General features: G+C 58.8%; 1 protein-coding gene across 1 annotated transcript; it reads right to left on the reverse strand.

Annotated features, from left to right (window-relative positions):
* Positions 1-320: 320 nt before the first annotated feature.
* Positions 321-21,732, reverse strand: FIGNL2 (fidgetin like 2). The gene is made up of 2 exons (XM_055696436.1): positions 21,602-21,732; positions 321-3,021 (listed from the first exon to the last, which is right to left on the reverse strand). Exon 2 carries the CDS (start codon positions 3,008-3,010, stop codon positions 818-820), a length of 2,193 nt encoding a protein of 730 aa, XP_055552411.1. The 5' UTR covers positions 3,011-3,021; positions 21,602-21,732; the 3' UTR covers positions 321-817.
* Positions 21,733-22,761: the final 1,029 nt, after the last annotated feature.

Consider the following 22,761-nt stretch of genomic DNA (forward strand, 5'->3'; position numbering starts at 1 on the left):
AAAAATCTCTTTTTTCCTTTCTGAGAAGATAAAAAGAGTTTTTAAAAACACATTCTTTTTTTTTCTCTTTTTTTTTTTTTTTTTTTTGTCTGAGGTAATTCTTTTCCTGAGTAGTTAAAAAGAAAAAACAAACAAACAAAAAAAAACCCTACATACCTTACAAAAATAAAAAACCCCCAAGTCTAGTATATTAAACAATCTACAGCATTTTACTCCAAAACCCCCAGGTTTTGTGTGTGTGTCCCCCCACCCCACCGCCCGCTCCCCCCCCCCCTCCCCGATCAAGGACATCGCCGCCACGTGCGAGGGGGCTGCTTTGCTTGAAAGATGCCCGAGGTATTTCTGTTAGGAACAATAAAAGCAATTAAAAAAAAATAATCGTCATCATCAAGCCTCTGGGTTAAGAGGGGGGGGGGGCGGGGCTCGTGCAGCCGGACCCTGGGTCGCCTCTGTCCCCCCTCGCTGCATCACTGGTCCAGGGACGGATGAACGGGAAAATAATAAATAGGTTAATCCTGAGGTCGGTGGGCGACGGCTCCCGAAAAACCGAGGAGAGGAAAAGCCCGGCCGAGTCCCGAAATTTTAAAGAAGAGGTATGGCGTGCTGGCGCCGGGGGTCTCCTGCGCTTTGGGAGGAGGGGGTCCGGCCCCAGCGTGGCTCTGGGGGGGAGCGGGAATCAGAGCCCCCAGCCCCTCCAAACCCTGCGTTCATCAGCCAAATCCCAAAACCATCCCTGGAGCCTGGGGTGAAGGGTCCATCCCTGGAGCCTGGGGTGAAGGGTCCATCCCCGCGCCCCCCATCCCCCCCCCATCCCACGTCAGTGCCGGGTGCCGTACATTTTATCCCACTCCAGGAACAAGTCCAGCTCCTTCTGGGAAGCGGCGGGGCGGACCTTGCAGAAGGCTTTCTCGAAGTCCTGGTAGGAGGTGGGCTGGAGTTGGCCCGGCAAAGCGCGCAGCGTGGTGGCCCCGGCGTGCTGGCACAGCTGGACCAGCTCGCCGCCGGAGAAGCTCTCGGTGTGCTGGACCAGGGAGACCATCTCCCGCTCGCTCAAGCAGGAGCTCTGCTGAGCCAAGGCGTGATGGAGGATCTGCCGCCGGGCGATGCTGTCCGGCGGGGAGATGTAGAACCTCTTGGCGAAGCGGCGGTGAGATGCTTCATCCATGCTGCCGGGTCGGGAGGTGGTCCCGATGATGACCACGTTCTGCTCGGATGAGGTAGCCACGTTATCCAGGTAGGAAAGGAGCTGGGATTTGAGGTTGCTCACCTGGCTGCCGTCCTCACCAGCCCGAGCCACCAGCAAGGATTCAGCCTCGGTGATGAGCACCACGGCGGGCTGCCGGCAGCTGGCCACGAAGAAGACGGTCTGTAGGATCTTCTCGGCTTCAGCTTTCCAGGTGGACAGCAGGGTTGTCCCGCTGAGCTTCAGCAAGGTGGAGCCCAGCTGGGTGGAGATGCAGCGGCTCAACAAGGTCTTCCCCGTGCCGCGGGGACCGAAGAGCAGGATGGTTCGGGGCGGCCGGCTCGCCCCGGTGTAGGCGCCGGGACGCAGGATGGGCCACACCAGCTCCTCCTCGATGGTGGCCTTCACAGAGACCTGCCCGGCGATGTCCGTCCACTGCACGGGTGGCCCCCGCTCCACGATCTTGGTGTTCACCAGCTCCAAGACCAAGGGGTCAACGTTCTTGGCTTGCTCCTCTACCGGTGGGCTGCCGAAGACCGGCGCTTTGGGGGGCAGCCGCAGTGGGAAGGGGGGACCCGGCTCGGCCGCCCGCTCCCCGTTGGCGAGGGGGGGGCTGAACTTCTCGAAGGGCTCTGCCGGCCGCAGCGCAGCATCCCCAGCGCCGTAGGGTGGTGAGACCAGACTCTTCATCGGCTGCCCGCCGTACTTGCCAGCGTGCTCCTCGGCGCTCCCGGCGCCCCCCGGCCGCTTCCCGGGCTTGAAGGCCACCTGGGGGGACTCGGCGCTGCCCCCAAACCCGTTGCCCCGGCACTCGCCGTTGTCCGACATGGGGTAGGGGGACTTTGGCTGCTCGTAGCTGTATTTCCTATACCTGCCCTCCCCCTCGTCCTCCCCGCCGGAGATGTCGAAAGCCTTCCTCTTCAGACCCCCCGCCGCCTCGGTGCCGAGGGGCGGCACGGCCAGGGGGGCCAAACCGGCGCCCTGGTAGCCATAGGCAGGGACCCCGGGCGGGCGGGCGGCGGGTGGCGGGGCTGGGATGGGGGTGGGCGCCGCAATGCCGGAGGGCAGGTAGGAGGCGGAGGGATGCGGGGGGTGGATGGTGCCGTAGCCCGGTTGCGGCGGGTAGCTGCCGGCGGCGTAGTTGTACATGGGGCCGGAGGAGCCGTAGCCCGGCACCAAGGCGGGCGAGGGGTGCGGGGGCTGCAGGAGCCCCGAGCCGTGGAGGGCTGGGGGGTGCGGGGGGGGAAGCGCCGCTGCTGGCTGGGTGCAGTAGCCAGAGGGCAAGTAGGTGCCACCGTAGCCTGAGGGGTACTCCTGAGATGACCCCAGCCCGCCAGAGCCGGCGGCGGCTCCTCCGCAGGAGTTACCGGGGTACATGGGGTCGGTGGACACCACCGGGGAGCCGCCCAGCCCGATGGCCCCGCCGCTGGGGGGGACGGCGGGTGGCACCACCGCCTTGGCACCGGGGAGGCCATCGTGGATGGGGGTCAGGGGGTAGGCGCCGTCAGAGCCGTGGGCCACTGGCCAGGGCTCCCCGTCCCCTTTCTGCCCGTTAACCGGCCCGAAGGCTCCATCCCCGTAGCTGCTCAGCGCCGGGCGCTCGTAGGGCGCCTCCAGCACCCCCGAGTACTTCTCGGCGTACCTCTTGAGGAGGTTGGAGGCGGTGAGCGCAGAGATGTCGTCGTTGGCCCAGGCGTAGTTGAAGCGCTGGCGGGTGCTGGGGTAGAGCTCGGACTTGTGGGCTGGCGAGGAGGTGGTGGACGAGACATCGAGGTGCTGCTCCGGCCACTGGTTCAGGGACTGGGCATGCTCTGGTGACCAGTGCATCTTCGACAGACCTGCGGGGACAGCATCATGCCAGGTGAGAACAGCGAAAGAGGGGTGAGCACCGCTCTGCGCTGAGCATCTCCGACACCCACCACGCCGCCCTGCTCGGTCACCTCCATCCCTGGAAGATTTTCAAGGTGGCATCAATACAGGGACATGGTTTAGTGGTGGCCTTGGTAGTGCTGGGTTAGTGGTTGGTCATGGCCAACCTAAACGATTCTACGTGGAAATGTGCAGAAGATGTAAGATGGTGAGATTCTTATGGAGGAAACAGAAATTAAGTCACGATTGGGTCTTAAAGGTCATTACCAAGGTAAATGATTGTACGTGGAAATGTGTTGATGACGTATGATGACGAGATTCTTATGGAGAAAACAGAAATTAAGGCACGATTGGGTCTTAAAGGTCATTGCCAACCTAAACGATTCTACGTGGAAATGTGCAGAAGACATAAGATGGTAAGACTCTTACGGAGAAAACAGAAATTAAGTCACAATTAGGTCTTAAAGGTCTTTGCCAACCTAAACGATTCTACATGGAAATGTGTTGATGACATAAGATGGTGAGACTCTTATGGAGGAAACAGAAATTAAGTCACGGTTGGGTCTTAAAGGTCATTACCAAGCTAAACAATTCTGCGTGGAAATGTGTTGATGACGTAAGATGATGAGATTCTTATGGAGGAAACAAAAATTAAGGCACGATTGGGTCTTAAAGGTCATTAGGTCTTAAAGGTCATTGCCAACCTAAATGATTCTACGTGGAAATGTGTTGATGATGAAAGATGCTGAGATTCTTATGGAGAAAACAGAAATTAAGTCACAATTAGGTCTTAAAGGTCATTGCCAACCTAAACGATTCTACGTGTAAATGTGCAGAAGACGTAAGATGGTGAGATTCTTAGGGAGGAAACAGTAATTAGGTTATGATTCAGGTGTATAAAAGAGCAAACCGAATTGGTTCCATCACTGAAGCTGAAAGAGGGTAGATTTAAATGAGATTTGAGGAAGAAATTCCATACTGCGAGGACGGCGAGGCGCTGGCACAGGGTGCCCAGGGAAGCTGTGGGTGCCCCAGCCCTGGAAGGGTTCAAGGTCAGGTTGGACACTTGGAGCACCCTGGGCTGGTGGGAGGTGGCCCCACGGCAGGGGATTGGAACAAGATGGTCTTTAAGGTCCCTTCCAACCCAACCCATTCCATGACGACCAGGCTGCACCTCCTGACTGCGCACACATGCTCTCCGTTATGCTCACGCTCGCAATTTTCCATGCAAAACCCCCCTTGACCACCACCAGTGCAAAAAAGAAACAAAAAAAAAAAACAGCGACCACTTCAGGGAAGCCAGCCAGCTCAACTTTGGATGGTCACTTCATCCAACAGAATAAAATATTCCACTTCTCAAACCACGGCACATCCAGGCGATCCAAACACTGCAGCCCCCTTGTCAGACACGCATCGGCACACATCGCCGGAGGGCAACGCTGCCCTGAGATGCCCCACCTGGAGCTGAGTATAATATTATAATTAAAATATTATGATTATAATGCATGGAATATTAAGAGAATATTAATAGTGTGTAGCCAGTGGCTGGGGGGAGCTGCCCTTCCCCCCGGAGCCTTTCCCGGGACCCCTTCGCTCACCCTAGCATCGCTGCCGGTACCCATGGGCTGTGCCTGGCCCCACCAAAACAATTTCTCCGGCCAAGGGGAAGACAAAACCACCACAGCCATGCCCAGAGCCACCCCTGCAGCAGGGGAGAAATGCATCCTGGGGGGCTCTGCAGGACCTGCCGGGGGTCCCCATGGTCCCTGCATCCCTGTCACCCCATCCTGCGCATCACGGGGATGCTGAGGTTGGCATCACCCTCTCTTGCTCCAGCCCCCAGATGCCAGCAGCGCCCGCAGAGGGGGGTGGCAGTGTCCCCCATCACCACCCCCAGACGGTTACCCCCCCGGTGCCCCCCTCCCCCCCCCCCAACCTTTACGCCCCACGCCTCGGGGGACAGCTAAAGTAGGAGCCAGGAGGGGACCTCGTGCAGCATTCGCTCGCCTCTCTCAGCCTTTAAGCCACTTTGTGCCCGCAGCACAATTAGATTACTTAATGCTTTAATTGACTTATACGGCATTTGTCCTTCCACTTGGGCTATCAAACTTACACAAGAGGATTGAAATGGTGGCTTTGCCTGGCTTTATCCGGCATCTTCCCTGCATTTACTGGCCATTATTAAAGTGCTCCCGATAGATAAACGCTCCGACCGCCTGCGGGAAAGGGGCCCTTTTTAACCCCCACAAAGGCGGACGCTGCCCCATCAACCTGAGCTCCTGCCGCGGATTTTTCCGGAGCCGAACGCGGGGTCTGGCTGGGGATGAAGGGATGGAGGGGGTCCTTCCCTCTGCCCGCCAGCAAAACCCACCGGGAAGCTATTAAAGGGAAAAATGAGGGTTTGGATGATGTTTGGATGGCTCTGTGAGGAATAAGACTTTTTTTAAAACTTTTTTTTTTTTAAGGAATTAAAGCACCGGGAGTTTCCATCCTCGCTCAGTGGGTGCAGATCACCATGTGGTAGCGCACGGTGCCGACCACAGCTGCTTCTGCCCCCCCCAAAAAAATACAGACTGTAAATAGCCGGGACTTTGGGGGAGGAGGAAAGGGGCTTGGGATGCACTGGGGAGGTGGCTGGTGGCTCCAGCATCCTCCGTGGCAGGAATGAGGTGCCACCACCACGACCAGCAAATCCCAGTGGCATTTCCAGGCGGTTTCTTCTGCCCTTGACGGTGGCACGGACACCCTCACCCATCCCTCCTGGAGAAGGGAGGCCCCACAGCCCACGTGTCTCTCCATCCATCAGCTCCTCCAAGGCAGCATCAGGCAGGACACCACCTGAGGACCACCCACCCCAAGGACAGGCACAACCCCCCCGCAGGGACGGCGGTGTGGCAGGGATCCCTCCCAACACCTAACCCCGTTGTCCCATGCCAGCTAAACCTGGTGGCCACAGCTGAGCCCGGTGATGGGAATTGCTTCGTTACGAGCCAACGCCACGGTGCGCGGCTGGAAACCCACCACCACGACACCGGTTCCCCCAGCCCCCCAACGGCGAAGCCGCTGCCAGAAGAGGGGCAGGGGGCACACGCGTGGGCACAGGTTTGTTGCCACCAAAGCGAACCCCAGCCCCAAAGGGGCGAGAAACCAACCCAACCCGCCTCCATCCCACCCCTTGAAAGACGTGATGCGTCGGGGAGAAGAAAAGCCAACCCCCCCCCCCCCCCCCCGAAAGCCTGGTTGCACCCTGGAAAACCGGGCGGAGGGGGGAGGGAGAAGTTGTCAGGGGGTTGAAACGGGACATGAATGAGGCGGCGGAGCGGGACAGATGTTTCAATGCTCCCCTTGGCAGTGTGAGAAAATTACTGTCCAGTGACCAAATGGCCGGGCTGGTTCCCACCCTCGCTGCTGCCCATTATCCCCAGCACAAGACAAAGGCGGGCAGGGGGGGCTGGGCAGGGGAGAATCCTATTGTTCCCGCCCGCCCTAATTATGGAAATCTTGTTAATCTATTCAGCAGCGACTCTGAACTGGGCTTTTGTTCGGGGGCTTTTTAGCGGGGCGCACCGCCGAGGGTGTCCAACGGTTCGGCGTTGGGGATGGGGTGCACCCCCTCCTGCCACCACCCCCCCCCCCTCCCCTCCAGGAAAAGCTCTGGGACGAGGGATTTCAGGCCAAGTCATGAGGCTGCAGGGATGCGGGGCTGCCCCCAGCAGCATCCCGACGCGGGTCGCCTTTGTTGGAGCACGACTCTATCACCCCCCAGCCCCCCCGTACCGCCTATGCACGCAGGCATGTACATGTATTTTACAAGCTCATGTCCCGGCCCGATGCATACGCACATGTCGCTAATGCGGGTGCCGAAAAATTCACGGCAAAACCCACGCGGGCGAATAGAGAGATGGCCCACAGGCAGCATACGCTGATGGCTGCAGCGATCCAGCGATCCCTAAGGGGATCACGGAAGGGTCTGGATGGATTCGGAGGGCAAAAAACGGAGGGGGAGCGTGCCAGAGCAAACACGTTCAAGCTGAGGATGCGCTAAACCCGAGGTTTCAATCCAGCCAAGCACCCGCGCCCTGGGAAGGGGGAGCAGACCCACGGGTCACTCCGGAGGGAGCGATCTGCAGCCCCATGGTGCGAGTGCTGGATGTGTCGTGATATCCCCTGGGAGAACCCAGCAGCATCATCCCAGCACTCGGAGAACTCAGCAGCAGCATCCCAGCCCTTGGAGAGCCAAGCAAGAGCATCCCAGCCCTGGGAGAGCCCAGCAGCATCATCCCAGCACTCGGAGAGCCCAGCAGCATCCCAGCCGTTGGAGAGCCCAAGCAGCATCATCCCAGCCCTGGGGAAAGCCCAGCAGCAGCATCCCAGCCCTGGGAGAGCCCAAGCAGCAGCATCCCAGCCCTGGGGAGAGCCCAGCAGCATCATCCCAGCACTCGGAGGGCCCAGCAGCATCCCAGCCGTTGGAGAGCCCAAGCAGCAGCATCCCAGCCCTGGGGAAAGCCCAGCAGCAGCATCCCAGCCCTGGGAGAGCCCAAGCAGCAGCATCCCAGCCCTGGGGAGAGCCCAGCAGCATCATCCCAGCACTCGGAGAGCCCAGCAGCATCCCAGCCGTTGGAGAGCCCAAGCAGCATCATCCCAGCCCTGGGGAAAGCCCAGCAGCAGCATCCCAGCCCTGGGAGAGCCCAAGCAGCAGCATCCCAGCCCTGGGGAAAGCCCAGCAGCAGCATCCCAGCCCTGGGGAGGGAGCAGCCGCTGCCGCCCTTCGGCTCCCAGTGCAGGACCAAGCCACCACCACCATGCTTTGCTCCTACCGCCGCTGTCTTGCTGGTTTAAACGCTGACGGCTCCTTTTTCTGCAGAGCTGTCAGCTGGGAGGATTTATGCTTTTTTCAAAAGACGTTGAGCTGTTTCATTATCCCTGCAATTACCCGCAGCAGCGCAGCTTTATGCGATCGGCTTCCCAGGCAGGGAGAGGTGTCCCGGTTCCCGGCTCTGCCTAAATTCCCAGGATTTGAATTCTCTGAGGCGCAAACTTTGAGCCAAGAAAGAGCAAACCTGGATGGGGAGAGTCTCCTCTCACAGCTCAGCCTTCCCCCAGCGGTCCCCACAGCCCTGCTACCACGGATTTCCCACATCAGGGATGCGCGTGATGGATCTTCCCTTCTGGACTTTGCTACCAGCACCCGACCAGGTCCAGACAAGCCCCCCAAACTGAGCACCCACGGCACAAATGCAGCCTCACATCTGTGCAACAAGTCCTGTGCCTGCTGCAACCAGACTTGCAGCACCCAGAGGTGTCTGTACCCCTGCAGAGGTGCTCCAGCTCCCGCAGCAGCCTCAGCAACATCGTCAAAGCTAAAGAACACAGCAGCAGCATCTCAGCCCTGGGAGAGCCCAGCAAGAGCATCCCAGCACTCGGAGAACTCAGCAGCAGCATCCCAGCCCTGGGAGAGCCCAGCAAGAGCATCCCAGCACTCGGAGAACTCAGCAGCAGCATCCCAGCCGTTGGAGAGCCCAGCAGCAGCATCCCAGCACTCGGAGAGCCCAGCAGCATCATCCCAGTCCTTAGAGAGCCCAGCAGCATCATCCCAGCCCTGGCAGAGCCCAGCAGCAGCATCCCAGCCCTGGGGAGAGCCCAGCAGCAGCATCCCAGCCCTTGGAGAATCCAGCAGTAGCATCCCAGCCCTTGGAAAGCCCAGCAGCAGCTTTCCAAGGAAAGCTAGGAAAAAGAAGCTAGGGAAAAAAAAATGCAGGAGAGAGGAGACTTACCCAAGTCTGCCCAGCCAATGGGAGGCAGAGGGAATGACTATTTCTTCTTTTAAATGAGGCATTTCCTGACAATCTTTTCGGTTTCTGCTGCCAGGAGCTCGTCCTGGGCTGGGGTTCGTCCCTGCCTCCTAAGAGCAGCATAGGCGAAGTGCAACGGCATTACCACGAGCCAAACCACAGCCATAAATCAGAATTATGACCCATGCAGATACTGCACTTACACTCACGGTGGACCCCAGGCACGCGGCCGCCGTTCTGAAATGCTTCGGCGTCAATGCTGCAGGTTACAGCAACGTTTCTGCGCCTTGGTAAAGGCATTGAAGCTCGATCCCAGTCCCCTCCAGTAAATCCCTACGTGGCGGGTCCAGCACCGGGAAAACAGCCCAGCAGGGATTTACACCGGTGGCAGAATTGGTCCCCAAGCCAGCCCCAGGGCAGGGGGAGCACAAAGCGACGCTGAGACGCGACGGGACCCAAAAGCAACCCCTGGCAGCCTGTGCAAAAAGTGGGGAGGGGGTAAACCCCCCAGCCCTCCCCCACGAGCCGAGGCCGGGCAGCTGATTTTTCAGCAAGTTGCCGGAGCGCAAACATCAGGTTTTCCAAGGTGAATTTGGGTTGGTTGGCAAATCCATCGGGGAGCTGCATTTCTTTGTCCGCCACATTCCCCGTCCACTCCTAACCGGTGCCGACAAAGCCAAGGATGGTATTGCAATCAGAGCAGGGTCAATGTACAGATGTTAAAAGGATTTAGGCTAACTCCCACCCTGCCCTCTCTCCCCATCCCCCAGGAGAAACAGCCTTCAGCCCCGGCCGGCGCGAGCCAAAGGCTCCAGCATCCATGCTGTCCACTCATATATCAAGTGCAGAGCAGCTGGACACCAGCACAAACCGGGAATGACCAACGGGCCATCGCCCATCTGTGCTGCTCCAGAAAAAAAAAAAAAAAAAAAAAAAATTAAAAAAAAAAAACCAAACATCTGTGCATTGCTCCGGCAAATGAAAAATTAATACGGATCCGCTCAGGCTGGCAGCAGCTGAGCATCACCCATCTGTCACGGCGAGAGGAGAAATTCGCCGCTCCGTGTCACCTGGAGGAAACACTACACGGCGCCGTGGGCTGGGAATCCCCAGGTCGAGGGGATACGGTGATAAAATCCAGCTATCATTAAGAGCGACCCGATGCAATTAGTGGATTCGAGGAATTTTGCTCCACCTTTCAATATAAGAAGGATGGGAGAAAAAGAAGCGATAAAAGGCAAAAAAAAGTGGGGAAAAAATCAGCTTTCAGCTTCCATGTAAAAAGGATGGGAGAAAAAGAAGCAATAAAAGGCAAAAAAACGTGGGGAAAAGTCAGCTTTCAGCTTCTATGTAAGAAGGACGGGGAAAAAGAAGCGATAAAATGCAAAAAAAAGTGGGGAAAAGTCAGCTTTCAGCTTCCATGTAAGAAGGATGGGAGAAAAAGAAGCAATAAAAGGCAGAAAAGTGGGGGAAAAGTCAGCTTTCGGCTTCCATGTAAGAAGGATGGGAGAAAAAGAAGCAATAAAAAGCAAAAAAAAAGTGGGGAAAAGTCAGCTTTCAGCTTCCGTGTAAGAAGGACGGGAGAAAAAGAAGCAATAAAAGGCAAAAAAAAAGTGGGGAAAAAATCAGCTTCCATGTAAGAAGGATGGGAGAAAAAGAAGCAATAAAAGGCAAAAAAGTGGGGAAAAAATCAGCTTCTATTTTTATATTTATATTTTTCTTAACATCACTCGTCTCCAAGTCTCATGGACCACTGAGATCCGGGCTTCAGCCTCGCACCACCCCCAGGAACACGGGACAAAACTGCTGAACTCTTTGGGTCTAGAAGCCACTGCAAGGTGGGGCTGGCTCAACCCTCCCTGCTCCTGCCACACCACCGGCATGCTCCTCCCCGTGCTTCCAAGATGAAAATTAATTACGAAGGCTTAATTATCGCATTGCTCCATCACGTGTTGCCCGCTGTGTGCCATAGGTGTGCTTCAGCACGTGCCAAACCCAGCTCCTTCCAACAGCGTTCCCGCTCCCACGCCATCGTTTCTCCTCCGGTAGATGTTCTCCTGCCCTGGAACCATCTCGTCTGTTGTAGGACGTTCCCTGGGGTGACGTTCCAGCTGTGATCCCCACCAGACGGCTGCTTGAAGGAGGGTTCTCGAGTAGGGAGGAGGGTTTTAGCATGAGCATCACTGAAGCATTCAGGTCAACTCAGGGCAGATGCTCAAGGTGCAGGAGAAAGTTCAGCGTGCCCCACAGACGGGTGCCACGGCCCATGGGTGCTCCTCAGGTCCCTGTTGGGACTGAAGCCCTTCACTGAAATGCCGTTCCTTGATGCCAGACCAGCTCCCCGGGGCCGGGGTCGGACCCAGCCCATTTTTGGAGGATTACGTTAAAGAGGAAAATCCATTCCTCATCAGCAGAACCATTTTCCCAAACAGACGTGGCCCCATGACAAGGTCAGGCGGTCAAACGGACCCAATTTACATACAATCTGCATCATAACGGCCAAGCCAGCGAGGGTGGGTGGCGAGCGCATCCTGAAGCTCCTGGTCCCACCACCCGGTCCCAGGTGGGACTTTGCCCCTGACCCACGGCCAGGCTGGAGGACACGGCGAGGCAAGAACGTTGCTTCTGCCATCGGGGCTGTAAGTCTGCGCTTGGCTTGGATGTGGCTGTGGCCGTCTCCTCCTCAAGCCCATCTAGAAACGTGCCATGGGAGACCACCTGCGGAGATTGCGGTTGCATGGATGCGTATTCACGTGGTCCACAGAGGGATGCAGAAGAAGAGGCTGAAGGTGTCTTTATAGCATCTCCATCCTCCACGGAAGCCACTTAGCCAAGGGCATGCTGTCAGCAGATGGAAGCTGCTCTGCAAAGCTCATTCTCACCTCGCTCCATTCAAAACCACTTACTGAAACCCACCAGGACCACCCCCCCATCCCCCCCGAGAGGGACCGACCCCGCCTGCATCTGCAGAAGGAGGATCTGGGGGGGGGGGGGGGGGGGGGGGGCACGCTCTTGTGCTGACCCCCACCAGATCCGAGCTGGTGGAGGGGCGCCCGGTGATGCTGTGCCATGGGGGGGGGGGGGTGGGATGCCTGGAGGATACAACCTCTGGGAGCTGAGCTACAGCAGCATGAGAAGCAGCAAAGCCGAAGCATTACAGAGAAGGACACGGAGCCTGGCCACCACGGTGTGGTCAGCACCCAGCACTGTGCACACCTGGGGCAGACCCAGCGGGTGAGGGGGGGGTCTCGGAACCCCAATATACACACGAACCCCCAAAAAAGGCTGAAAACAATTTGAAACGACTTATTTTTCCAAGAATAGAATTCCAATTCCATAGAATCATGGAATGGGTTGGGTTGGAAGGGACTTTAAGGACCATCTCGTTCCAACCCTACTGCCATGGGGACACCTTCAGGGTGCTCCCAGCCCCATCCAACCTGACCTTGAACCCTTCCAGGGCTGTGGCATCCGCAGCTTCTCCAGCCGACATCTTCCAGTGCCTCGCCATCCTCGTAGTAAAGAATTTCTTCCTTATATCTCATTTAAATCTACCCTTTTTTAGTTTTGAGCCATCACCCCTTGCCCTATCACCCCCAGACCCCTGTAAGAAGCCCCTCTCCAGCTTTCTTGTCAGCCCCTTTAGGTACTGGAAGCTGCTCTAAGTTCTCCCCGGAGCCTCCTCCAGGTTGACCACCCCCAACGACAGCATCGCCATCACATTTCCCCTTCCACAAGTACTTGGCTGAAGGTTGTTAAATGCAGGAGATGCTCTGCAGCTCGGGAAGGGGCCCAGGGACCCCCCAGCCCTCTCCTCCCCGGGGTGTTTATCCCGATAAAGCTCCAATAATGAACTCCCCCGGGGGCAAAAGCCGAGGCAGGAGCCACCAGCCCCTGGTAGATCTTCTCCAATATCTGCCCCTGGGTTGGGGTCAGTGCCGGGGGGTCTACGGCCACAGGAACCAGGCTGCAGCGGGGAGATAATTTACCCCGGGCACTAGACCCTGTCCGTAACGGCAGCAGCAACGCTCCAGCTCATCTCCTTCACGGAACGAATCAATCTTAATTAACTCTAATTCTGGGGAGCCTCCCAGCCCTATCCAGCATCGCACAACGCGGTTGTATTTTCCGCCTGGGTGCCCTGCCGGGCAGCGCACTCCGCGGGGAATTGAGGAAGAACTCCTCCTCTCCTTCGTTTCTGCGTCCTCATCGCATCGTCTGCGGGATGACGCCCCCCATCCCCATCCCCTGTGGACCACCGTCCCGTCCCCCGCTGGAGCTGGGCTGGGGGAGGCCTCTCTCTCAGTGGCTTTTGTTTTCACAAGCCTTTTGACTCACGGATTCTTTTTTTAAACACCGCCTCAGCAGCCTGAAAAGCCCAGCTCCCTCCCGCACTCCATTCACTAATGGATTTTCCAGAAGTTCCCTTTTTTTTTTTTTTTTTTGGGGGGGGGGTGGGGGGGCTTCTTTCTTCGCTGATGCTGCTGCCCTGCATCCCGGCTACAGCTCCCCTCTGCCCCACGGATGGATTCTGACTTTGGGGACCACGCTGGGAGCAGCCACCCCGACGGCTCCCACCCCCCCGCATCCTGGGAGCTGGCACGGATAGGCGGCAATTACAAGCCAACGCTAATTAGATAGCATTACATCGCCTCAACCTGCCGCCACAGGGTTGTTGCTCCCCCCAAAAATAAAGGTTAAAGAATAATAAAGTGATCGCTGGGAAATCGGGGAGAAGTTTGGTGCCGGGCTGGCTCGGTGCAAGAGCGTATCGATTGGGGCAGCGCCGCTCCTGTCTCCTCGAGCTAATCCTACGGCAGAAATAATTCATTTTCCTCCCTTTTCAGCAGCCACTCATTAAAAAGTAATCACCTTGTAGGAGGAGGATATGAACAGCCCAAGGTCAGATCCGTAATGACGTTATTTCTGGAGCGCATACCTGGCCCCAGCCCTGCCAGCAGCTTCGGCCCCACCACAGCTGGGCTCTGCCCCGCTGCTCGGGTTGGTGGCGATTAAGATGCAAATGGAAATATCTCTAAATTAGCAGATAGTCACTTCTGTGAGCGCTGCCCACCAGCATCCGCGGCCAGGCAGCCAGGTCCTGCTGCAGGGATGCTGCTCTCATGGACCCCCAGGCATCCGCAACACTTGAGGTGGAAAATAGGAACAACGCTTCCAACGGGATCTTTGAAATCTCAGTTTTGGGTGGCATCTCCAATAAACGGCCAAATCTCCGGCTCCTGATGTCTTTTTCTGCTGCCAGTCCTTTGCTGCAGCCGCTAAACCCCATTTTTCTAAGAGCACGGCGCTGCAAAGCGCAATATAAAGAAGCGGCACCAGTGGCACAAGCAGAGCTGGGAACGCGGCACCTCGGGGTGCCATAAACCCACCCCGGGCACAACGCGCCCATCGTTGATCCCGATTCCCATGGGGAATTCCCACGGGGTGAGGAGGGCAAGCACAGGCTCAGCACCATCGCCCCAGGAGCCACCCCCCCAGCCCAGCAAAGCCCAACCTGCTCGCGGCACCTCGGCGTTTCGGCAGATTTACGTTTGCCACACGTGGCCTGATCCAGCCTTTGGAGGGAGGAGGTGATGCTCTGGCAAGCGCAGGGCTGGGACACCGCTGCTCCCAGGGATTTGGTAATTCCAGATGCCAGAAGGGCTGGGAAAATAAAACCCTACACCAAAACCCTGCCCAGTGGCATCCTCGGTGGGGATGCTGCCGCATGCACAGCTCTCCACGGGGGGCTGGGGACCCCGGCGTGTCCCCCCGACGCCACACGGTGCCGGCACGTGGGACACCCCCAGCAGGACGAGCTGCCCACCCAAGGCAGGGGATGCGCAGGATAAACCCTTCAAAAGACACTCAACCTCTCTAACCTCCCGCGCGCAGCACAGCCTCGCAGCGCATCACCCCTGGCCTTTAATTACACATTTCTGCAGCCATTAGTCCTCTCGCCATCAATTACACCCACATTATCCCGCTCCGGGAGGCAGCACGACATGGGGAGTGGAGTCAAGTGCTTTGCAGGCTCTTCCCAAAGGAAAGAGCTTCCGATGGGAAAGGTCCCTCCGCCGCGACAGAGCCGTGGCAGCAGACAAAGCCACCCGGCAGCCGGTGCCGCTGCTCTTCAGAGCCCTAAAGCAACGCCAAGATTAATCACAGCGAAAGGACCGGGGCTCTGGTGTCCCCCGGTGCCACGAGTCCCCTCCGGCTCGCCGTGGCCGCTGCACCTCTCATCTATTGACACAGCCAAGGCTTTGTGAAGAGCAAGCTCCTCCACCGAATGCGGCCGGGGCAGGGAAAGGGGTACTTATTCCGCTATTATTCAGCTTTTTTTTTTTTAGGCAAGACAAGTGTGGGTTAAAGCGCAATTTGTCTTGACATTCATTTTTGCTTTCTCGGAGGAAAAAAAAAAAAAAGTGGCTCTGCTCTTGAGGAGGTGCTGGGTTGGGCTGGGATAGAGTTAATTTTCTTCCTAGTGGCTACAGCAGGGCTGGTTTGGATTTGTGCTGGAGCCAGCGTTGATCATTCAGGGATGTTTTCGTTACTCTGACACGGAGCCAAGGGCTCTTCTGCTCCTCACCCCACCAGCGAGCAGGCTGGGGGGCACTGGGAGCTGGGGGCACGCAGCTGGGGCAGCTGAGCCGGTGACCACCGGGATATCCCCCAGTGACCACCGCGATATCCCCTGGTGACCACCGCGATATCCCACTGTCACGCTCAGCACGTGGAGCTGGGGGGAGGAGGAGGAGGAGGAAGGGGGGGACATTCACCGTGGTGGCTTCCCCAGGAAGCGTCACGGGTGACGAAGCCCTGCCCTGCTGGGATGGCTGAGCCCCTGCCTGCGGTGGGGAGCTGGGAAGGAATTCCCTGGTTTGCTTTACCTCCTAAACTGTCTTCAGCTCAGCCCAGGAGTTTTCTCGCTTTTATTCTTTCGATTCTCTCCCCCATCCCGTGGTGGGGAGTGGGCGAGCGGCTGTGTGGGGCTGAGTTGCTGGCTGGGGTTAAACCATGACAGAGGGAAAATACTCGCCTGGGTACCACACCTCACCTGGCTGAGCATCCCACCCGGCAGCACACCCCTGCATCCCACCCGGCAGCACACCCCAGCATCCCACCCGGCAGCACACCCCAGCATCCCACCCCAGGTGCACATCCCAGCACCCCCCCAGCAGTGCACCCCAGCATCCTGCCCTGGCAACACACCCCAGCATCCCACCCAGCAGAGCACCCCAGCATCTTGTCCTGGGAGCACACCCCAGCATCCCACCCAGCTGAGCACCCCAGCATCCCACCTGGGAATGCACCCCAGCATCTGTTCCTGGGAGCACCCCCCAGCATCTTCTGGGAACACCCCCAGCATCCCACCTGGCAGAGCACCCCAGCATCTTGTCCTGGCAGAGCACCCCCCAGCATCCAACCTGGGAGTGTACCCCAGCATCTTCTGGGAGCTCACCCCAGCATCCTGCCCTGGGAACACATCCCAGCATCCTACCTGGCAGAGCACCCCAGAATCTTCTGGGAACACCCCCCAGCATCCGACCTGGCAGAGCACCCCAGCATCTTGTCCTGGGAGTGCACCCCAGCATCCCACCCGGCAGAGCAACCCAGCATCCCACCTGGGACCACACCCTAGCATCCTGCCCTGAGAGGACCCCCCAGCATCCCACCCAGCAGCACACCCCTGCATCCCACCTGGCAGCACACCCCAGCATCTTCTGGGAACACCCCCCAGCATCCCACCCAGCAGCACACCCCTGCATCTTGTCCTGGCAGAGCACCCCAGCACCCCCCCCAGCAGCATCCCCCACCATCCCAGTCCAGGGCGGGGGACTCCGGGCCCCCCCACCCCGCAGGCCACGATGGCACTGCTGGCATTACACAAACACACCTGGGTTTTCCACCACCGAGTTGCCTGCCCTGGGGAGAACGAAGTTGCATCCTGCCCTGTGCTCAGCTCCAAGCCCTCAGCACCCGCGAGGCCTTGGCTGGGTTTATTAGGGCCCCCATAAAGATCAGGGGTTGCTGATAAGCGACCCCAGGCATGCACCACCGGCGGAAAAATTGTGCTAGCGATCTGTACAATTTAACCAACATTAACTTCAGCTGATGACAGGCCACAAGGCCAGCCGAGAGATTTTACAACACCCTCGTTACACAGCAAAATAAACTTTGCTGCGGAGCGCCGGCACTGCCTTTCAGCTCTTGCTCCCATTTGAGACCCCAGCCCAGAGCTGCCGAGGCACCGCCAGCCCCCAGCAGCTCCGCGCGTGCAGCAGCATCCTCTGCACATTGACACTTGGGGTTCAGGGAGCAGAAAAAGCTCCAGGATTCTGCTCAGGGCTCAGCAGCACCAGGGAGAAAAGGGGGGAGGGTCCTTCTCACCACCCCACAAGCCGAGTCCAAAGGAAAAACCAACAGGAAAATACAACAGAAGGAATCCCGGCAACAAACTCGTGGCAGTGGGACCTTGCAAAGGGGATAAACTGGTTTTCAGAACTGGGAATTGTCAGGGCTGGCACTGGGGAAACTGGTTTATCCCCTGTTTGGCTGCTGATCCAGCAATGGGAATTTTCCTGCTTAAACGCTAAGGAAATCTGGATTAAATCCCAACAGCTCCCTTCGATCAGGGGCTGGGTGCCACCATTGGCACGTGTGTCCCCTGGGTGAGAGGGTGGACACCTGATGACACACAGAGCGATCTGCGCAGCAGCAGCACCAGCGGCACCTGCGGCACCAATGATCTTCCTGGAGCCAGAGCATCCCAGAACTGCCAAACACGTGCATCACCCAGCACACCCCCCTCCACATCCCAAAAGGAAGAAAAAAACATCTTTATTTTGCAAAAAATCTGCAAGAGAAGAACTTGCCCCAGCGGAGCGGAGGAAGGGAGCGTGCCAAACAAATGAGATGCTCGGAGCCCTGAGCCTCAAGCTTTTCCTACACGCTGCAAAATTCCAGCTGACATTTGGCCAGATGTGACGGGATCTGCCCCGGGATGACAAAAGGAGCCTCCCCGCCTGCCCCTGTCAAACGGCAAAGCTCCGCTTCCAGCCATGTCATCACTGGAGCTCAAAAAAATATAACTGAAAAGTGTTTACAACGGCATAAACACAAGGGTCAGTGTCGCGCAAGGGTCACTATCGCTTCTCTAGATGCATTAATGTCATCTGCGGGGAAATTCCCTTTAGGAATCCTGGCTCAAAGCCGGGGCTCCCGCATCTCTGCGGCTTTAAACCATGGATTGAGGGATTTCTTCATCCCGACACACTAACCTGCCTCCTTCCAGCTGCAGGGATGAAAGCAGGGAGATGCTGAACCCCCCAAACTGTTGGAAAAGCAGAAGGAGAAGGGGGAGAAAGGAGAATATTTGGCTGTTTGCGGAAAAATCTGGAGGTGGCATTTCGACCCTCGGGAAGATCTCCTCGACTAGGAGGATGCAAAATTAATTCACACGAATCAAGCCCGCAGCATCCGCAAAATGCCAACGGCACGCGCTCCCAGACTCCTTCCAGGAATTTATTTTTTTTTAATGATGCCAGGGATGCTGTTGTTACAGAGGTGACGATGCGCCATGCAGAATCGTTTTTATTCCTTCTAATCCACCGGCGCTGTCGCAGGATGCGATACCGGCTTTAGAGAGCGAATGCTCCCAGCGGCTTTTGTGTTTACCTTTTCCGAGGGGAAAGGAGGAGGTGAATTAAGTGACCCAACGGCCACTCCCTTGGCCTAAGGTTAGGCCCTCACATCTGTATTGGGGCAACCAAAATAACAGCTTTTTCTATGGGTTGGGGGGTTTCCCTCCCAGTGGCTACTGAAATCCCTGGGAGCAGAGGATGGATGCTGAAAACTTTCAGCCCGTTTATCAGGTGGCTCGATACCCGCCCTGGGAGCAGCCTGAAGGAGGGATTTGGGAAAAACACAGCCCCTGCTTGTATCAGTCCCGTACAAAAGACGGGACCATCGCCCGGCCATCCACCCCCTCCCCAACTAAAGGCGAACGGAGCCTTGGCGGGGGGAAGCCCGTTGCTGACCAGGGCTCTGAATCCAGGACGCGCTGCTTGCTTCAACAACTGTTTTCCGTCTTTCCGAGCACGCAGGGAAACCTGCTTTGGAGATTTCTCAACGTTTCTCCCGATGGGGAATTAACTCGGAGGGGATGCGAGAGGAGAGGTTTGGGTTACAGGACCACGTCAAGCCGGCACCAAACCCAAGATACTGGTAAAGCCCCAAGCCCGGACCCCAGAAAAGAGAAAAAAGTCAGGGGAAAGAGAGGGAGGAGAAAACACCGGCTCCAGATAAGCAATTGTTAACATGATCCATATGGTACACAACTTGCCTTTCTGTTTAACCAAAATGATAATGGCAAAAGGGAAGAATGCGGCGGGGGCTCGGCGGGAGAACAAAGGCAGCTGCGAAACCCTTCCCCGCTCCAGAGAAAACGAATTGTGAGTGGGGAGAGCCCCCGGCTGCTCCTCCCTGGCCCCCGAAACCCACCCGGCTCGCCCCTTCCCCTCCACGAGAGCTTTTACAGCTCCAAAGGGCAGAGCCGGGAGCGAAACCGCAGCTGTCAGCCAGAAAAAAACAAATAAAGAAATAATAAGGGAAAAAAAATAAATCTGACAAGTATTAACGGGGAGGTTTTCGTAATCAATAATCAACTTTAAACATGAGCAGCAGCTCAGGACCGGCGCTGATGTAAACACTGAGCCCATTGCTCTCAGATCTGGGATGAATCCTGCCCTGGGTGTTTATGTTCTTGCGGGATCCCGCGGCTTTCCGAGGAACACAATACAGTACGTGCCATTCATTATCCCCAGCAGTCCCCCAAGAGAAAATGTCAACACACTTGGGCTAAAGAGAGCTAAAACAAATGTTTAATGTGATAAACAACTCCTGGGCCTCAGACCCGGCAGAAATGTTTAATTCAGAACCACCTTCAAGAGCAAACAGGCACCGGAGCCACACATTGGCATTGAGCATCCCCAGCCAGGCTCTGGAGCTCGCTCCAGTGCCGGCAGGGAGCACCTCAGGAGGAAAACGGGGAGAAACCTGGGACAATTCCCATGCACGGCATCAATCAATTCCCAGCCGTTATCAATCGCACACACACAGCCTCCACGGAGGGCAGGCACATCCACCCCTGCACGCGCCCAAGGTCTCCTAAAATTCAATCCAGCGCATTCGCACCCCCGAAATCCGTCTTGCAAACCCGAGACCTCAATGATAACACTTATTTTGATCATCCCTGAGTGAAACTAGGAATAAACCAGCACACGGCAGCTCCAAAAGTGGGAGAATTTACGCCAGAAGACACAGCGCAAAGCTATTTTTAAAACCTTTCTGGGTTTTTTTCCCCCACCCTCAAGTGCCTTTTGACCCCCAAGTGGAAAAAGCACACTTCAAAAAATGGAGGGAAAAAAAAGAAAGAAAAAAACAAAAAGAAGGCGCTTTCAGGCAAAGCTCCTAATGAAAAACCACCGCCAGCTCCTCAACACCACGAGTGTTTTGAAGGCGAGCGCTCCAGCGTGCGCTTGACATGCGACAGCGGCCGAGGGGAGCGCGCATTGTTCCTGGGCAGTGGATGGATGGAGGGAGGGAGGGATGGAGGGAGGGATGGAGGGAGGGAGGGATGGAGGGAGGGAGGGAGGGATGGAGGGAGGGATGGAGGGAGGGATGGAGGGAGGGATGGAGGGAGGGATGGAGGGAGGGATGGAGGGAGGGAGGGATGGAGGGAGGGAGGGATGGAGGGAGGGAGGGATGGAGGGAGGGAGGGATGGAGGGAGGGATGGAGGGAGGGATGGAGGGAGGGATGGAGGGAGGGAGGGATGGAGGGAGGGAGGGATGGAGGGAGGGATGGAGGGAGGGAGGGATGGAGGGAGGGAGGGATGGAGGGAGGGAGGGATGGAGGGAGGGATGGAGGGAGGGAGGGATGGAGGGAGGGATGGAGGGAGGGGTGGAGGGAGGGGTGGAGGGAGGGGTGGATGGAGGGAGGGAGGGGTGGATGGAGGGAGGGATGGACGGAGGGATGGAGGGGTGGATGGGGGGAGGGAGGGGTGGATGGGGGGAGGGAGGGGTGGATGGGGGGATGGATGGATGGAGGGAGGAGGGAGGGAGGATTCATGGATGGAGGGGTACATGGAGGGGTGGACAGAGGGGTGGAGGGGTGGGTGGATGTATGGATGGAGGGGTAGATGGAGGGATGGATGAAGGGGTGGGTGGATAGGTGGATAGATGGGAGGGTGGATGGAAGGAGGGAGGGGCGGGTGGAGGGGTAGATGGAGGGGTGGCTAGATGGGAGGGCGGATGGAAGGAGGGGTGGCTGGAAGGAGGGAGGGAGGGAGGGGTGAGCGGGTGGGTGCTCGGGCCCGGCTGTGCGCACCCCTCCGGCCACGGGAGCCGGCAGGGCCAGGCACCCCCGGGGGCCACCCGCCGCGCTCCCCCCGCCGCGCGGCTCATGTCACCAGCACGTCGGCCCGGAGCTCCCCGCACCCCGCTGGGGGCAAGAGGGGAGGGCACAGGCACCGGCCAAGGCGGCGGGGGCTGCCGCGTCCCCTGGGAGGGGTCGGCTACGGGACCACCACCCCCCTCCCCGCCCCCCCCATCCCGGCTGGTTCCCCCCAAACCCCGGCTCGGCGGACACCGGCCGGGCGGGAGCCGCCCCCGCCCGCAGCGGCGCATCCCGGGGATGCTCCGCCGGGGAACGCGGGGTAAGGGGGGTGCCCGCCCCCCCCCGCCGGCCCCCACTCACCTCCTCATGCCGGCGGGCCCTAGCGCAGCCCGGCAGCGGGCGGCCGTGCGGGGCCCCGCATCCTGCCCGGACAATGCGGGGCGGCGCGGCGGCCCGCGGGCGGCGGGGGCTGGGGCCGGCGCTGGGGCTGGGGCCGGCGCTGGGTTGGGGCTGGGGCTGGGGCCGGGGCCGGGGCCGGGGCCGCCCCCGCCCGCCGCCCACCGCCCACGGCCCGCCCCCGCGCTGCGGCGGGGCGGAGCGGAGCGGAGCGGGGCGCGGCGGGGGCGGCCCCGGGGGCAGCGCGGGGCGGGGGGCGGCGGGGGGCGGCGCGGGGTCGGGGCGGCTCCGCTGCCGCGGCGGGGCCGGCTCGGCACAAAGGCGGAGCGGGGGAGTGGGTGGCTGAGACCCTCCCCCCGGTACCGCGGTGCAGCCGGACCCCCTGCACCCCAGCACGCCAATGCACCCTGCACCCGCGCAACCCAGCGCCCTGACCCCCCAGCATCCCAGCACCCTGACCCCCTGCACCCCAGCATCCCAGCACCCTGACCCCCTGCACCCCAGCATCCCAGCACCCTGACCCCTGCACCCCAGCACCCATGCACCCTGACCCCTGCACCCCAGCATCCCAGCACCCTGACCCCTGCACCCCAGCACCCATGCACCCTGACCCCTGCACCCCAGCATCCCAGCACCCTGACCCCTGCACCCCGGCATCCCAGCACCCATGCACCCTGACCCCTGCACCCCAGCATCCCAGCACCCTGACCCCCTGCACCCCAGCATCCCAGCACCCATGCACCCTGACCCCTGCACCCCAGCATCCCAGCACCCTGACCCCTGCACCCCGGCATCCCAGCACCCATGCACCCTGACCCCTGCACCCCGGCATCCCAGCACCCTGACCCCTGCACCCCAGCATCCCAGCACCCTGACCCCCTGCACCCCAGCATCCCAGCACCCTGACCCCTGCACCCCAGCACCCATGCACCCTGACCCCTGCACCCCAGCATCCCAGCACCCTGACCCCTGCACCCCAGCACCCATGCACCCTGACCCCTGCACCCCAGCATCCCAGCACCCTGACCCCTGCACCCCGGCATCCCAGCACCCATGCACCCTGACCCCTGCACCCCAGCATCCCAGCACCCTGACCCCTGCACCCCGGCATCCCAGCACCCATG

This window comes from Falco cherrug, chromosome 19 (genome assembly GCF_023634085.1).
Source record: "Falco cherrug isolate bFalChe1 chromosome 19, bFalChe1.pri, whole genome shotgun sequence".
Classification (NCBI taxonomy): domain Eukaryota; kingdom Metazoa; phylum Chordata; class Aves; order Falconiformes; family Falconidae; genus Falco; species Falco cherrug.